Source organism: Phacochoerus africanus, chromosome 8, assembly GCF_016906955.1.
Source record: "Phacochoerus africanus isolate WHEZ1 chromosome 8, ROS_Pafr_v1, whole genome shotgun sequence".
NCBI classification, from domain to species: domain Eukaryota; kingdom Metazoa; phylum Chordata; class Mammalia; order Artiodactyla; family Suidae; genus Phacochoerus; species Phacochoerus africanus.
Genome location: NC_062551.1, coordinates 59,171,964 through 59,187,893, shown reverse-complemented (window position 1 = coordinate 59,187,893; position 15,930 = coordinate 59,171,964). Strand labels below are relative to the sequence as shown.

The 15,930-nt window shown below is 54.7% G+C and overlaps 1 protein-coding gene across 2 annotated transcripts; it reads left to right on the top strand.

Moving 5' to 3' along the window:
* Positions 1-1,578: 1,578 nt before the first annotated feature.
* HSPBP1 (HSPA (Hsp70) binding protein 1) lies at positions 1,579-13,453 on the top strand. 2 transcript variants are annotated; one of them, XM_047791537.1, is made up of 8 exons: positions 1,579-1,792; positions 2,122-2,418; positions 4,721-4,925; positions 6,516-6,740; positions 10,350-10,505; positions 10,601-10,697; positions 11,152-11,263; positions 12,979-13,453. In XM_047791537.1, exons 2-8 carry the CDS (start codon positions 2,215-2,217, stop codon positions 13,051-13,053), a joined length of 1,074 nt encoding a protein of 357 aa, XP_047647493.1. In that variant the 5' UTR covers positions 1,579-1,792; positions 2,122-2,214; the 3' UTR covers positions 13,054-13,453. The 2 variants fall into 2 exon arrangements, with proteins under 2 accessions (XP_047647493.1, XP_047647494.1); XM_047791538.1 differs by having other exon boundaries at positions 2,119-2,418.
* The last annotated feature ends 2,477 nt before the right edge of the window (positions 13,454-15,930 follow it).

The window sequence follows — 15,930 nt, the reverse complement described above, 5'->3', positions numbered from 1 at the left end:
GTATTGTAGATAGAGGGACTTGTACATCAGTGTACATAGTATATATATAGTAGGCTGGATACTGGGCCCCCAAAGATGTCCACATCCTAATTTCTAGAACATGCAAATATGTTGCCTTACATATTCATAGCAAAAGGGACGTGGCAGATGTGACTGAGTTGAAAGTCTTAGATGGGAGAGCATCCTGGTTCCTTGGGTGGGTCCTACATGTCATCCCAAGAGTTCTTATCATGGGGAGGCAGGAGGATCAGAGGCAGAGGAGGAGATGGGACAGGGAAAGAAACAAGCTGAAATGCTGCAGCCACAATCCAAGGAATGTGGGCAGCCTCTAAAAGCTGGAAAAAGCAAGGAAACAGAGGGTCCCTGGAGCCCCCAGGAGGAACAAAATCCCCCTGATACCTTGGTTTTTAACTCAGTGAGACTCATTTGGGGCTTCTGACCTCCAGAACTGTAAGCTAATAAATCTGTGTTGTTGTAAGCCACCAAGTTTTTGGTAATTTGTTAAGAGCAACAATAGGAAAGGGATACAATAAAGTACACAGGGCCTAGACCCACGTTGGATAGCTAGGCTTCTCAGTGCTACAAACCACAACAAACAACACACACACACACACACACACACACACACACACACACACACACACACACACACACACACACACAGAGCTTGTACACTGGTCTTTCCATCTCTGTCCAAAAGAGCACCTGGCATGTTGCAGACCTAGCCAAGGGCTCAATATACCTGTGACCGTAGCAGACCTAGCCAAGGGCTCAATATACCTGTGACCGTAGGTCACAAGATAAGTACAGCCTTTCCTAGAGGGGAAGGGTCTCTTACGGAAGACCACAACTAGGATTCGCTAAAGATCACCCCAAAGGAAACACCTCCAAAGGCCAGGCACATTCCCAGACCTGAGCCCCAAATCTGGTGCAGGGAGGCCTCAAGCGGCCTAAAGCACCTTGCGTGGGCATTTACTTCAGGCTTCAATGATCCCCTCCTCTGCACCTGGGCAGGACCCAGAGAAGATTCCACCAGGCAGATGTTGGGTAGTGCTGCAGTGTGGAGAACGCCTCCTTTGACGAATGGGGAAACTGAGGCCAGGAGACGGGTGGGGTTGGGTGCCTGGGTCAGGTTATTAGTTGTGCGACCCCAGGGCTCCAGTAAAAGACGTGGTGGGGTCCTAGATGGACGAGAAAAGGCCTTGCTGATGCGGGGCAGGCTCTGCTTGCAGCGAGAATGGGGCGGGGCCAATAAGTGGGCGGGGCTTGACGGGGGAACGGCCGGCAAACCGGCACGGGGGCGGGGCTCACTTGGGAGAGGCCGAAAGGCCTGGAACAGGGGCGGAGCCTGAAGCGGGCGGAGAGGGACCAGTTTAGAACTCGGGCTGGGTGTGGACGCGTTTGGGCCTAGGCGGAGCCAGGCCGGAGGAGGCGGAGCCAGGCTTGGGGGGCGGGGCCTACACTAGGGCAGGGGTGGAGCTTGCAATGAGGATGGGGAGGTGGGGCTCGCTAAGGGCGGGATCCGGGCCGGGGGCGGGCCTTAGGCCAGAGCGGGATCACGAGGGGCGCGGCCTAGGTGAGGGGCTGGGCGGAGCGCAGTATCCCGCCAGGTGGGAAGGACTTCAGAGCTGGGCGAGGCCGCCTCACGCCTAGTTAAGGCCCTAAGTGGGGTGTCTGCGCCGGGAACTTCCGGGCGAGACTTGCGTATTTCCTGTCAATATGGCGGCGCCCAGCTTAGTCAGGTGCGGGCGACTCTGTCTTTAGTAGCGGCGGCGACACGAGGCCCGGGGAGGTGAGGTCCGCCTCGCTCTGGCTCCCCTCTTCGGAGAAGAGGGAGGAGACTTGTTGCCAAGAAAACCAAAGGGAGGCCTGGTTGCTATGAGGGCTGGGCAGTGGGGTTGCTAAGAGACGGGAACGCCTGCGGTGAAGATGGGGGAGGGGGTTGCTAGAGAGAGTGGGTGGGGCCTGTTGCTAGGGACGAAGGAGGGGCTTGTGACTTAGGGGAAGGGTCCCGCCGGTGTGAAGGAAAGAACGGGGGCTGTGGTTAAAGGGCATGTGGACAGAGTGGTTTGGGGTCGCGGAGGGCCGCCGAGCTCCCCTAAAACGCCACCTTCTCAGCAGACCTCCAGGAGTCGACCGGTCAGGAAGCCCGCGCTACCTCAGCGGTGACCATCCCCTACCCCAGCACATTCGTCCCTTCTTCGCAAACAGCCCATGGCGGACCAAGGCTCTGGGGGCAGCCGCCTTCCCCTGGCGCTGCCCCCAGCCTCTCAGGGTTGCTCGTCAGGGGGCAGCGGCTCCTCTGCTGGGGGCTCGGGCAACCCCCCACCCCCGCGAAACCTCCAAGGTCTGCTGCAGATGGCCATCACGGCGGGCTCTGAAGAGCCAGACCCACCTCCAGAACCCATGAGTGAGGAGGTAAAGGGGGGGGACCCAAGAAGCCGGGGTGAGGGGTGTGCGGACTGAGATATCTTGGGGAGGGAGTCCCGAGAGGGTCGGGAGGCCAGGTGTGAAGGCAGAGTAGCCTCCTTGTGCTTGATGGGGTTATTGTAGACTGAAGGTCTGATCCCTGGATCCCTGCACTGTGCAGGGAGGCAGAGTAGCCTCGTGGTAAAAAGAAAAGGCAAGGGTTCCACAGACAGACCTGGATTCAGCATTTTATGGCTGTGTGACCTTGGGTATGTCCCTTCATCTTTCTGAGCCCCAAGTTCTTCATTTACAAGTTGATGCTGACAGTTAGAATATCAGTGGTACTTCACTGAGTAGTTCCGAAGTTCCAGTTGAAGCAGGGCTGCATGCAGTGCCAGGCACATAGGCAGTGCTCCTGGAGGCAGCAGGATAGTCTCATTAAGAGCACAGGTTGTGGGAGTTCCTGCTGTGGTGAGGTGGGTTAAGAATCTGACTGCAGCAGCTCAGGTCGCTGGTTAAAGGATCTGGTGTTGCCACAGGCATAGGTCACAGCTGTGGCCATGATTCAGTTCCAGGCCTGGGACTTCCATATGCTGCGAGTACCACCATTAAAAAAACAAACCAAACCAAAGAACAGAACACAGGCTCTGTGGACAGTCCGCTTAGGTTTGACTTAAGGCTCTGTGGATGGCTGACTGTGTGACCTTGGGCAAGTCACACCTTTCTGTGCCCCCATTTTCTCGTCTGTGAAGGGGGGGTGACAATAATCCTTACCTTGGAGGGTTGTTTTGGAGACTAATAGCTGTATTTGTCATGCATAATATTTAGTTGTTGCTGACAGTTACAGTGTACGAGACATTGTGCTCATCCAGGTACATCCACCATGTCAATGAATCCTTAGGACTGTGTGGTAGGAAACAGGCACAGAAAGATTAACATCTTGCCCAGTTGATCCAGAACTGTGACTACAGAGCCTTCGTATGAGCACTTAACACGCAGTCTGGCCAAAAAAAAAAAAAAAGTCAGTGGCCCATTTCTTAGCTCTTATCTCATTTGACCTGCTAACAGCATTTGATTGCTAACCCCTCTCCTTGATCTCACTCTCTGTCTCTTTTTGGTTTTTTTTTTGGTTGCACCTGTGGCATGTGACAGTTTCTGGGCCAGGGATTGAAGGAACCTGAGCCACAGCAGTGACACCACCAGATCCTTAACCCACTGAGCCACCAGGAAACTCCACGATCTCTTTCTTCCTTTGGCTACTAGGACATTGAGATGTACTGTGTTTTGGTTTTTTTTTCTTTTTTTGTTTTTGTTTTTGTCTTTTTGTCTTTTCAGGGCCACACCTGTGGCACATGGAGGTTCCCAGGCTAGGAGTCTCAGAGCTGTAGCCACCAGCCTATGCCAGAGCCACAGCAATACTAGATCCGAGCCATGTCTGCGACCTACACCACCGCTCACGGCAATGCCAGATCCTTAACCCACGGAGCGAGACCAGGGATCGAACCCGCAACCTCATGGTTCCTAGTCGGATTCATTTTCTCTGCGCCATGACGGCAACTCCGAGGTGTACGGGTTTTCATCCCACCCTTTGGCCCTTCTTCCCCATCCTCTGTTAGCGTGTCCTCACTCCCCAGCCTCTTATCACTGGAGCTCTCACAGGACTCTCATCTACGCTCCCTTCCTGTGTGACCTCCTTTCGGATTGAGGCTTTATTCTGATGACTCTCAAGTGTGTATCTCCACACCAGTGGTTCTCTCCTGAGAGTGGTTTTAACCACATTTAGCAACGTGTGGAGACATTCTTGGTTGTCGTCCACTGGGTAGGGGGAGGCCAGGGGTGCTGTTCAACATAGTACAGTGCACAGAATGCCCCCCGCCCCCGGAACTGTCCCGCTTAAAGTGTCAGCAGCGTGCAGCTTCAGAGATCCAGGTCGGGAGTTCCCGTCGTGGCGCAGTGGTTAACAAATCCGACTGGGAACCATGAGGTTGCGGGTTCAATCCCTGGCCTTGCTCCGTGGGTTAAGGATCCGGCGTTGCCGTGAGCTGTGGCGTAGGTCACAGACTCGGCTCGGATCTCAGCTTGGATGTCTCGTTGCTGTGGCTCTGGTGTAGGCTGGTGGCTGCAGCTCCGATTCAACCCCTAGCCTGGGAACCTCCATATGCTGGGGGAGCGGCCCAAGAAATGGCAAAAAGACAAAAAAAAAAATTTTATTGAAGTATGGTTGATTTACAGTGGCTGTTGTTGGTGATGACTGTTATTCATGAATTAATTGTTGGTAAAGTTTGCCTCTTTCCTCCACCTCACTCCCCAGAGGCGCCAGTGGCTGCAGGAGGCCATGTCGGCTGCCTTCCGGGGCCAGCGGGAGGAGGTGGAGCAGATGAAGAACTGCCTCCGGGTGCTGTCCCAGCCCACGCCCTCCTCAGCTGGTGAAGCTGAACTGGCTGCTGACCAGCAGGAGCGTGAGGGGGCCCTGGAGCTGCTGGCCGACCTGTGTGAGAACATGGACAATGCTGCAGGTACAGCCAGCCCACCTCGGCCTGCCTCTGGCTGCCAGGGTCCTGCCTCTTCTGCCTCCTGGCTTCCCTCTGCAGCCCAGCCCTTGTCCTTTGGCTCAGGTACCTCTGGCTCAGCCTCCTCCCCAGCCTCCCAGCCTCCAGCCTCACCCTTGCCGTCTGGCTCCGACTCAGGCCCCCGGTGGGACTCCCTGTCCCTCCCTGCTCGGTCCACTTGCCGTCAGGAGCATTGATGGCTGCAGGTTCAGTCCTCCACCTCACCGACGCTCTCTGAAACTGGCCACGTCGCCCTCCTCTGCTGGGAGTCCATGGCCACTTCAGAGTAAGCGACAGGAAGTGGTCCTTGATGGGGGAGCCAGAGAGGCCCTCCCAGAGGGTGACACTTGGTCAGAGACCTAAAGCGAGGGCTCAAGTCATGGAATTAGCTCTGGAAAAGGCATTCCAGGAAGAGGGCACGGCCCGTGCCAAGGCCCTGCGGTGGGAAGGCACCCGACATGTTCGGGAACAGCAGTGAGGCCAGCACAGCAGAGTGGAGGCCAGGAAGTGACACCAGGCACACAGGGCCTCATGGGCCAAGGTGGGTGCTGTGGCTCTTACTCTCGGTGCCGAGAAGCTGACTGATGGACGAGTCGTCACTTCTGCTTGGAGGGGCGTTGGTGTGGTTGTCGAGGATCTGGGTTTATCTGTCCTGGACATTCACGGATGAGGGTTCGTAGAAGGCGTGACCTTTTGCAGCTGCCTTCCTTCCCTGAGGGTGATGTTTTCAAGGTTCTTCCACGTTGTGACCGGTATCAGAACTTTATTCCTTTCTGTGGTTAAGGCCGCGTGTCATGGATCCATTCATCAGCTGATGGGTATTTGGGGCAGCTCCCCCTGGGTTATTGCACATGATGCGGCTGTAAACACTGGCGTGCAGGTGCCCAGTGGAGTTCCTGCTTTCACCGCTTTGGGAGATAACTAGGTGTCTTCGCTGATGACTTTCTGAACTGGTCTGGCGTGTGCTTCTCCCACAGGGCATGTCCTGGTGGTCACAGAGACGGGGTGTCCGGGCTGGCATTGGGGGGGCCGGAGCCTGGGAGCCCTGACCCTCCAAATGCTGACATCGTCGAGACACACTGTCCTTGGAGGGACCCCCCGCTGGGTGCTTGGAGAGACCCCCCCGCTGGGTGCTTGGAGAGAGCCAGCCCTCGGAGGCAGGCTCCCCTTTGTCCTGCTTGATATATGCGTCCCTTTGCCCTGAGAAAGCACCGCGGATTGGGGGCTAAAACAGCAGAAGTCTGCTTTCTCACAGTTCCGAGGCTGGAAGCCTGAGCATTGGTGTCTTCTGAGGCCCTTCTGGGCTCGTAGACGGCGCTCTTCTCACTGTGTCCTCTTGTGGTTCCTCCTCCGTGGGTGTCTGTGTCGTGATCTCTTCTTATGAGGACACTAGTCATATTGGACCGGCGCCCCATCCTGTGACATCATTTCGCCTTAATGGCCTGTCCCCAAATACAGTCACTTCCTGGGACCCTGGGGGTTAGGGCTTCAGTGGAAAGTTGAGGGTGGACACAGCTCAGCCGGTCACACCTGTCTGCTCCTCTCTCTCCCACACAGACTTCTGCCAGCTGTCTGGCATGCACCTGCTGGTAGGCCGCTACCTGGAGGCGGGCCCCGCGGGGCTGCGGTGGCGAGCAGCACAGCTCATCGGCACATGCAGCCAGAACGTGGCGGCCATCCAGGAGCAGGTGCTGGGCCTCGGTGCCCTGCGCAAGCTGCTGCGCCTGCTGGATCGGGACCCCTGCGACTCGGTGCGCGTCAAGGCCCTCTTCGCCATCTCCTGTGAGTGTCCTGGGGCGGGGCTGGCAGGGTGGGGCCTGGGTCTACAGGGCAGGCGCCAGCCCTCGGATCTGCTTCAGGGCAGAGGGAGGGGGGCCTCATTTGTTGTTTATTCCCAGCACCTGGGACTCTGCTTGGTGCTGGGAACAGAGCTGTGCGCTTGCCACCCACTGCACTGGTCAGAGAGCCAGATCCTGGCGACACAGGACAAGGTCCCGCTCGAGTGCTTTGGGGCCCCCTCAGGGCTCTCAGCCAAAGTCCTATTGCCATCTGGGACCTGATCACCCCCGTCATTGTGGAGGGGGCTCTCCAGGGGGCTGCTTGAGTGTCCTCACAACGTGTTAGCGGGCTTCTCCCAGAGCGTGCCAGCCAAGGTGCCAAGCAGGAGCTCCGAGAACTACAGTGCCTTTTATCTTTTTTTTTTCTTGGTACTGACCCCTGTCTTGCCCCTTCCTCTCCCCTCTCCTTGCTGGTAACCTCTAGTTTGTTCTCTGCGTCTGTGAGTCTATTTCATTTTTGTTGTATTCAGTAGTTTGTCTTATTTTTTTTAGATTTCAGAGCTAAGTCATTAACCTCAGTATCTGTCTTTTTCTGTCTGACTTATTTCATTTAGTGTAACAACTCCCAGGTCCATCCATGTTGTTGCAAATGACACAATTTCATTTTTTCTTCCTTGTGGCTGAGGCCTTTTATCTTTTTGAAAGTTGATGTTGGAGTTCCCCTTGGGGCTCAGGGGGCTAAGAACCTGACATGGTGTCCGTGAGGATGTGGGTTTGATCCCTGGCCTCGCTCAGTGGGTTAGGGATCTGGTGTGGTGATGGCTGTGGCAGCCTCCGGTGCCCAGGGCGGCCCCCGTGACACAGAATGATGTGGCGCCACCTGTCAGCTTTGCCAGGTGGCGAGGCCCTGTGTGAAGGGAAGGGTTGCTCCTGGACACATCATGACGACGGAGCCATCGATGGAGAGGCTTAATCATGTCTACTCCTCCTCATAGACTGGTACTTTTTTTTTCTTTTTTTTTTTTGTTAATTGGATGACATTTTATTTAACCCCTTATATTTAAATTATTGTCATTTCAGCCCCTCATTATGTGGAGTGCTAACGAGATACCTTGCATCTCTTTTTCCCCACGCTTTGTCTTTTTTTTTTTGAGGGCCACACCTGCAGCATATGGAGGTGCCCAGGGTAGGCGTCAAATTGGAGCTGCAGCTGCCGGCCTACACCACAGCCACCAGCAATGGGGGATCCGAGCCGCGTCTCTGACCTACACCATAGCTCATGTTAACTCTGGATCCTTAACCCACCAAGCGAGGCCAGGGATCGAACTGGCATCCTCATGGATACTGGTCGGGCTTGTAACTGCTGAGCCACAGTGGGAACTCCTCATGTTACGTCTTCTGACATCTGGTGTGCATCCCGCATGTAAAGCACATCTCCACTCAGGCTGAATAGTCAGTGGCCGGCCTAGAAGGCAGCTGTAGTGAGGGGACACAGCGGTGCTTCATGGAAAAATATTGTAACACTGCTTCCTTTTTTTTTTTTTTTAATGGCCGCCCCCGCAGCATGTGGAAGTTCCTGGGCCAGGGGTTGAGTTGGAGTGTCAGCTGGGGCCTATGCCACAGCCATGGCAATGCCGAATCCTTAAGCCCCTGAGTGAGGTTAGGGATTGAACCTGCATCCTTACAGAGACACCGTCAGGTCCTTAATTTGCTGAGCCACAATAGGAACTCACTTTTTCACCTTAAATTTATTTATTTATTTCTATTTTTTGGCCGTGCCTGCAGCATGTCGACGTTCCCAGGCCAGGGATCTAACCTGCACCACGGCAGCGACCTGAGCCACAGCAGTGATGCCAGATCCTTAACCCACTGAGTCACCAGGGAACTCATTTTACCCTAAATTTCAGTGAGTTAAACTCCAACAAGATTAACAGCTCAGGTCCTCAGAGGTACGTGCCCCATGTCAGGTGTTTAGTGGCCACAGGTTTCTGGGGACTCCCGCCCGCCCACCCTGGCCTAGACCCTGCCCGGGAGGAGGTGCTTCCGTGGAGGTGCCCCCACAGGCCAGTTCTCATCCTACCTTGGAGGCTTTCCAGAGTCCCCCTCACCCTCACCCTCACGATGCGCTCTAGCTTTCTAGCTTTTAGCTTGCTCATCAGTAAAATGGGGTTCCTAGAGCACTCACCTCCTGAAAAAAGTGAAGGAGGTTTTGAAGACCGAAAAAAGACAGTGTTCCCGCCAGTGGCTGAATGGATGAACAACACGTGGCATCGCACAGGATGGGCTGCTGCTCGGCCATTAAAAGGGCTGCGTATGGATTCCGGCTGTAACATGAATGAGCCTGGAGGACATTATGCTGCGTGAAGGGCAGCCACAAAAGGCTGCGCGGCGTGCATTCCACGTGTGAAGGGTCCAGAGTAGGCCACACCACAGGCATGGCAAGCAGAGTAGTGGTTGCCACTGGGGGAGGGACTGCTCATAGGTTGGGGGCTTTTGGGAGTGATGCAGATGTCCTCCAGGTAGATAGGTGTGGTCAGCCGACCTTGTGAATATACGAAAAACCACTGAATTGTATGCTTTTAAAAGGTAAATTGTACTTGTAATGCTGGCGAAGCATAGGCCCACGGAAATCAGTGATGGTGATAAGGGTGCAAATGGTGATAGTGACGGTGATGAAGATGGTGACGATGGTGCTGATGGTGATGGTGATGATAGCGATGATGTGATGGTGTTGATGGTGATGCTGGTGATGGTGCTGACGGTGGTGAAAGTGATGGTGATGGTGCTGACGGTGGTGAAAGTGATGGTGATGCTGGTGATGGTGCTGACGGTGGTGGAAGTGATAGTGATGGTGATGCTGGTGATGGTGCTGATGTGATGGTGTTAATGGTGATGATGCTGATGGTCGTGACGGTGGTGGTGGTGGTGAAAGTGATGGTGATGAAGGTGGTGGTGATGACGGTGATGGTGACAACGGTGCTGATGGTGATGGTGATGATAGCAATGATGTGATGGTGGTGCTGGTGACGCTGATGGTGGTGATGATGGTGCTGATGTGATGGTGGTGTTAATGGTGCTGACGCTGATGATGGTGCTGACGGTGGTGGTGGGATGACTGTGGTGGTGATGTTGGTAATGCTGGTGACGCTGATGGTGCTGATGTGGTGATGTGGTGATGGTGGTGTTAATGGTGATGATGCTGATGGTGATGACAGTGGTGATGGTGAAAGTGATGGTAATGGTGATGGTGGTGGTGATGGTGCTGATGGTGATAGTGATGGTGATGATAGCAATGATGTGATGGTGGTGCTGGTGACGCTGATGGTGGTGATGGTGATGGTGCTGATGTGATGGTGGTGTGAATGGTGCTGATGCTGATGATGGTGCTGACGGTGGTGGTGGGGATGGTGGTGGTGGGGATGACTGTGGTGGTGATGTTGGTAATGCTGGTGACGCTGATGGTGCTGATGTGGTGATGGTGGTGTTAATGGTGATGATGATGGTGATGACGGTGGTGATGGTGAAAGTGATGGTAATGGGGATGGTGGTGGTGATGGTGATAATAACGGCCGTAGTGGTGACTGTGACCTCAGGGCCTTCCTCCTCTCCCCAGGCCTGGTCCGGGAGCAGGAGGCTGGGCTGCTGCAGTTCCTCCGTCTGGACGGCTTCTCTGTCTTGATGCGGGCCATGCAGCAGCAAGTGCAAAAGCTCAAGGTCAAGTCGGCGTTCCTGCTGCAGAACCTGCTGGTGGGCCACCCTGAACACAAAGGTGGGGCGGCCAGGGGCTGAAGCGGGGCTGGTTCCTGGGGGGGAGGGGCGCTTGGGGGAAGAGACCACCCCTCTGACCCCATGGCCCTTCCACAGGGACCCTGTGCTCCATGGGCATGGTCCAGCAGCTGGTGGCCCTCGTCCGGACAGAACACAGCCCCTTCCATGAGCACGTGCTTGGAGCCCTGTGCAGGTGCGCTGGCGCCCAAGAGGCCCCTGCCACGGGGGATAAAGGGTTTAGGGTCAGAGAGGAGTGGGAATCAGGGGGCTGGCCCTCCCGGAGCCTCAGTTTCCTGGCCTTGGAGGGCTGACACAGCAGCCTGGGGAGGAGGGGGAGTCTTTCTCGCACACATATGCCCCCTGCACACACGCAAAGCAGCTGAGTGTGTGGGCAGCCGCTGTCCTGTGTGGAGTCGGCTCCAGGCTGGGCACCGTGCTGAGCGCCCTGTTTTGTACAAGGCTCATTGAGCTTCCTGGGGTGGTGTGGGGGGGGTGGTGGGAGGCAGTTGGGAAGTCCACATCGCAGATGGGGAAACGGAGGCCCATCGTCAGGGAGCAACTTGCCGGGGCTCCCCTAGGAGCAGTGGGGATGGGGAGGTGGGCCTGTGCAGAGGGCTGTCCCAAGAATGGCTCTCCTGTCCCTGCAGCTTGGTGACAGACTTCCCCCAGGGCGTGCGGGAGTGCCGGGAGCCCGAGCTGGGCCTGGAGGAGCTTCTGCGGCACCGCTGCCAGCTGCTGCAGCAGCGTGAGGAGTACCAGGTACTGCTGGCGGGGTGAGGGTGGGGTGGGGGCCCAGCTCAGGGGATCCAGCCCAGGGTCCAGGGGTTGGGCGGGTCTGCTGCCTGCCTTCTGGGCCTTTTCGGTCTCTTTGCCCATGGCTTTGATTTACATTCTTTTTTTTTTTTTTTTTCCTCCTCCACACCCTCAGCATGTGGAAGTTCCAGGGCCAGGGATCGAACCCATGCTACAGCAGTAACCTGAGCCACTGCAGTCACAAGGCCAGATCCTTGACTCACTATGCCACCAGGGAACTCCTTCATTAGATATTTAATTATATGGATATAACTAACAAACAAGTGATGAGTAACAACTCAGGCATGTAGGTAGGTAGGTAACAAGTGATAAAGAACAAGATTAGTACTCAATAGTTAGTTATAATTAAATAACTATTTACTTTTTTTTTTTTGGCTTTTTAGGGCCAAATCCATAGCATATGGAGGTTCCCAGGCTAGGGGTCTAATCAGAGCTACAGCCATTGGCCTACACCAGAGCCACAGCAATGCCATATCCGAGCCTCGTCTGCGACCTACACCACAGCTCACGGCAACGCCAGATCCCGAACCCACTGAGTGAGGCCAGGGATGGAACCTGCGTCCTCATTGATACTAGTCAAGTTCATTAACCACTAAGCCACGACGGGAACTCCTGTTTCCACTCTTTCACTACGGCCAACTCTGCTAAAAGAATAACCTTTTATGTGTGGGAGTTTGTCTAGAACAATTCTTAGCAAAGGAAAGGCTGGGAGTTCCCTGGTGGCACAGTGGGGTAAGGATCTGGTGTTGTCACTGCTATGGTTTGGTTGTCACGTGGGTTCAGTTCCCGGCCCACGAAGTTTTGCATGCCGATGATGCAGCCAAAAAAAAAAAAGACAGAAAGAAAAAGAAAAGGAAAGACTGAGTTAAAGTAGATTAAGATGAAGTTTCAGTGTTCAGGGCCACGTCCTCGGCTGTTGCCACGTTGCTCTGTATAGAAGTTGACCCAGTCGACACTCGACCACTAGGGTGTCCAGTCTGCCTGCATCCTGGCCGAGACGGGGTGTCTCCTGCCATCCCGCCTTTTCTCAAGCCGACTGGGGACAAGCAGCATTCCTGTCCAGTGTATACATTGGCCTTTCTCCTTATGTGGGAATTTGGGCACCTTCTTCCTTTCATTGGTGAACTGCTTTTTAATATCCTTTGCCCGTTTATCTAATGGGTGGTGGTTTTTGCAATTAATTCACTAAGGCCCTTAAGTATTAAATTCGTTAGCTGTTTGTCACAAGTTGCAAATGTTTTTTACCCCGGATTGTCATTTTTTTATTTCTTTTTTGTTTCCGGCATCTTTTTGCCATGCAGACACCTTTTATGTGTACGTGGTCCAGCCTACCAATGGTTCTGTCTTGGTTCCTGGAGTTTGTGGAAGGGGTTTTAAATAGGGATTAGTGAGGGTTGGTCATATCTGGGAGTTAGAAAGAGCCTGAGGGGGCTGATGTGAAGACATAGACCGGTGGGCTGGGACTGCACTGGGTTTTAGGTCATGGTCCCGACGTGGGCGAGAAGAGAAACAGTGAGTTATAGATCTGAGCAGAAATCAGAGAACCCCGAGATGCTTTGGGGAGGTGGCGGGAGGGAAGAGGAGTTGTTCCAGGGTGCAGAGCAGCTGGAAGCAGGGGCTGGCCTCTGCATTCAGGCTTCCAATCTCACCCCTCAATCCAGGAGGAGCTGGAGTTCTGTGAAAAGCTGCTACAGACTTGTTTCTCCACCCCCACGGATGACAGCATGGATCGGTGAAACCCGGTGGCTTCTCACCTTCTCCGTGGGAACCCCAGGCCTCCTGCCTCCGTCTCATCCACGAGGCCCTCCCCATAGGAGCACAGGGCCCTGGTGGTACTGGGCCAGGGGCGAGCCCACCTGTCTCCGCTCTCCGCTCAGCCCCCTGGAGGGGCATTGAGAAAGGCGCTGGCTCCTTGGACCCCACCTCTCACGTGCTCTCACTCCATTCCCCCTTCTGTCCACACTGCTCTTCTAATAAAGGTGTTTCTCCTCCACCCCCTTCACTGCCCCCTTTGTCACCTCCCCTGGAGGGTGCCTTGGGAGAGGAGGAGGGGCATGATCTTAGGGGATCTGGGGAGCAGTGGAGGGGACGGCAGCAGGCTGAACCTGGGAATAAAAAAAAGTGTTGCTCTCTAAAGGACAGCCACTGTCTTCTTTCATCCTCCCATCCCCTCGGGAGAGGGAGTGGGAGGGATACTCGTCCATCTCTCTGGTTCCCCATCATCTCCCATAACTACTCAGTGCGTGGAATAACTACCTTAAACTCCCCCACTGCCTTGCCCAAGGCGGAAGTCATGTTTTTTTCCCAGCTTGTCATGGGGGGGCCTCATATCACGTGACTTCAGCTCTTCTAATCAGAGCTTGCCATGTGGCTGCTTGAAAAACCATTGCCGGAGGCGGCTGGAGCAGGTGTCCAAGGTCTGGGGGTGTTCCCATACCAGAGATGACTCTGGGTCCCTGGGGCAGGCCTGTGGTTGGGTGTGGGCTTCATCCTGGTAGCAAAGCACTAAGCCTTTTATCCAGCCTTCTTAGAGACTGGGGGGACAGCAGAGAGCAGGGAAACTGCCTCACCCCTTTTAATAAATTCCTTTTCAGTTTAGCCAAAGGAGGTTTCATTTACAGCTAAGCGTTCTGACCCATACTATGTATTTCAGACAAGGAAGCCGAGCTCAGGGTGGTTGACCTGCAGCCAAGTTAATAACCAAGCTTTACACCTGAGCCAATTCCAAAGCTGAGCTCCTCCCTGTATCCTGGTTTTCTAGCCCCATTTAATGCCAGACTCATTTCCCTCTTGAGGAATTTACTTGGATAGGAGAGATTATTTTCACTCCCCCTCCCTTCCCAAATTCAGGATAACTTGACAGGTAGCTTCAGGACCCAGGAACTGGAGATCAAACATCACCTGTATGACTTTTAGAGCAGATCTGAGAAAGTGGCATTGGTCTTGCTGCCACTTCACCCCAGCATTAGATACGCTTGTCTGTCTGGTCATAGGCAGTACTGGATAAGTGTGGTCCCCCTCCAGTGCAGACGGCAGGCAGAACACCGGGCAGGCCGTCTCCAAGAGCAGGGAGAGCTGGAGGGCTGAGCTATGATGCCCGTCTGATCTGATAAATCATCTTCCCCCAGTTCCTGGAAGGGGTGGAAGAGACCAGGAAAGAAAGGGGGCAGTCGAAGTTTCTCCGTCCGGAATGGGGAGCAATGGGGAATGAGTGTTCCTGATACAAATACATCACTGCCTACCTGTGAGTTCTGACAAGGTGGAGATCCAACTTCAGTCCTACAGACCCTGTAGCTTGCCAAGTTCTTGGAGACCAACCATTCAGGTGGTTCCATTTGGTGGCTGAATATGGCCAACCCCCCCAACCCCTCAGTTCCTGAGCTTATGTGTTAAAACAGTTTGGCAAGGAGTTCCAGCTGTGGTGCAGAGGGATAAGAATGCCGATGGCTACAGCTGTGGTATAGGTTGCAGCTGTGGCTCGGATTCAGTCCCTGACCCAGGAACTTCCGAGTGTTGCCGGTGTCGCTGAAACAAAACAAAACAAACTTGGGGGAGTTCCAGTCGTGGCTCAGCGGAAACCAACCTACCTGGCATCCATGAAGATGCAGGTTTGATCCCTGGCCTCGCTCAGTGGGTTAAGTATCTGGCCTTGCTGTGAGCTGTGGTGTAGGTCGCAGCAGTGGCTCGGATCCCACATTGCTGCGGCTGTGGCGCAGGCCGGTGGCTATAGCTCCGATTTGACCCCTAGCCTGGGAAGCTCCATATGCCCCGGGCGGGGCCCTAAAAGACCAAAACCCAACAAAGCAAAAAACTTCGGCAGTCCTGCGGAAAAAAAGCAAGCAAAATGCTGCACAAACGACCTAAGAATCCAAGGCGATGACTCAAGGAACAGTAGGAAATGCCTCACAGTTGCTTCAAGCCGTCTAACAATAGGAATCTGGATCCATTTTAAAACAAGACCTAAGAGATGAGAATGTAAGGTTGGTGAACCTAAGGAAACAGACCGAAGACTAGTAATGACTAAATTAGAAGGTTCGACGCCACCTCCTTACATGCCCTTATACCGCTGATTCTCACCGCGGGCCTGTACCACGGCGGGAGCTATGAAAATCTAGAAGCCTTCCAAGTCAGTGTTGTTACAGCACAGCAGACTTTGCGCAGCAACTGGCCGCGGTAAAGACACGGCCTGGGCAGGGGCCGAGAAGAGACACTGTAGTCAACCCAAGGTGCAGAGAAGGAAGGCGTCGAGGAAGAGCAAGGCGGAACAACAGCGCCGGGCTGCGGCTGGAGGGAAAACCCGGGTGGGAGTTCTCAGAAACTGATCCTGGAGCCAAAGCAGGAATGTGATTGGAGGAGCCAGAATAGCATGTGGATTTCCAAAGGGAGCGAGGGGACAGGAAAACCCTGGAGCAGGCTGTCCTCTGACTTTGGAACGGAGTTGCAGAGAAAGGGGGCCCCGTGGGCGCAGTCACGCCTGCGCACTGGATTGCCTGGGTTTATTAAGGGAGAGACCTTTGGCCTGAACCGGCGCAAGCGCATTAGCTGCGGAGGGATTCCGGCCGGGAGGGGTCCGCAGCGGAAGGCCCGGCGCGCACGCGCACTGCAGGGCTCGG

Bases quoted from the DNA above. Each gene is read 5' to 3' on its own strand.
- HSPBP1 (XM_047791537.1), top strand. From the start codon at position 2,215: ATGGCGGACCAAGGCTCTGGGGGCAGCCGCCTTCCCCTGGCGCTGCCC. The intron at 4,926-6,515 runs GTACAGCCAGCC...TCTCCCACACAG, and splicing joins GAACATGGACAATGCTGCAG to ACTTCTGCCAGCTGTCTGGC. The intron at 6,741-10,349 runs GTGAGTGTCCTG...TCCTCTCCCCAG, and splicing joins GGCCCTCTTCGCCATCTCCT to GCCTGGTCCGGGAGCAGGAG.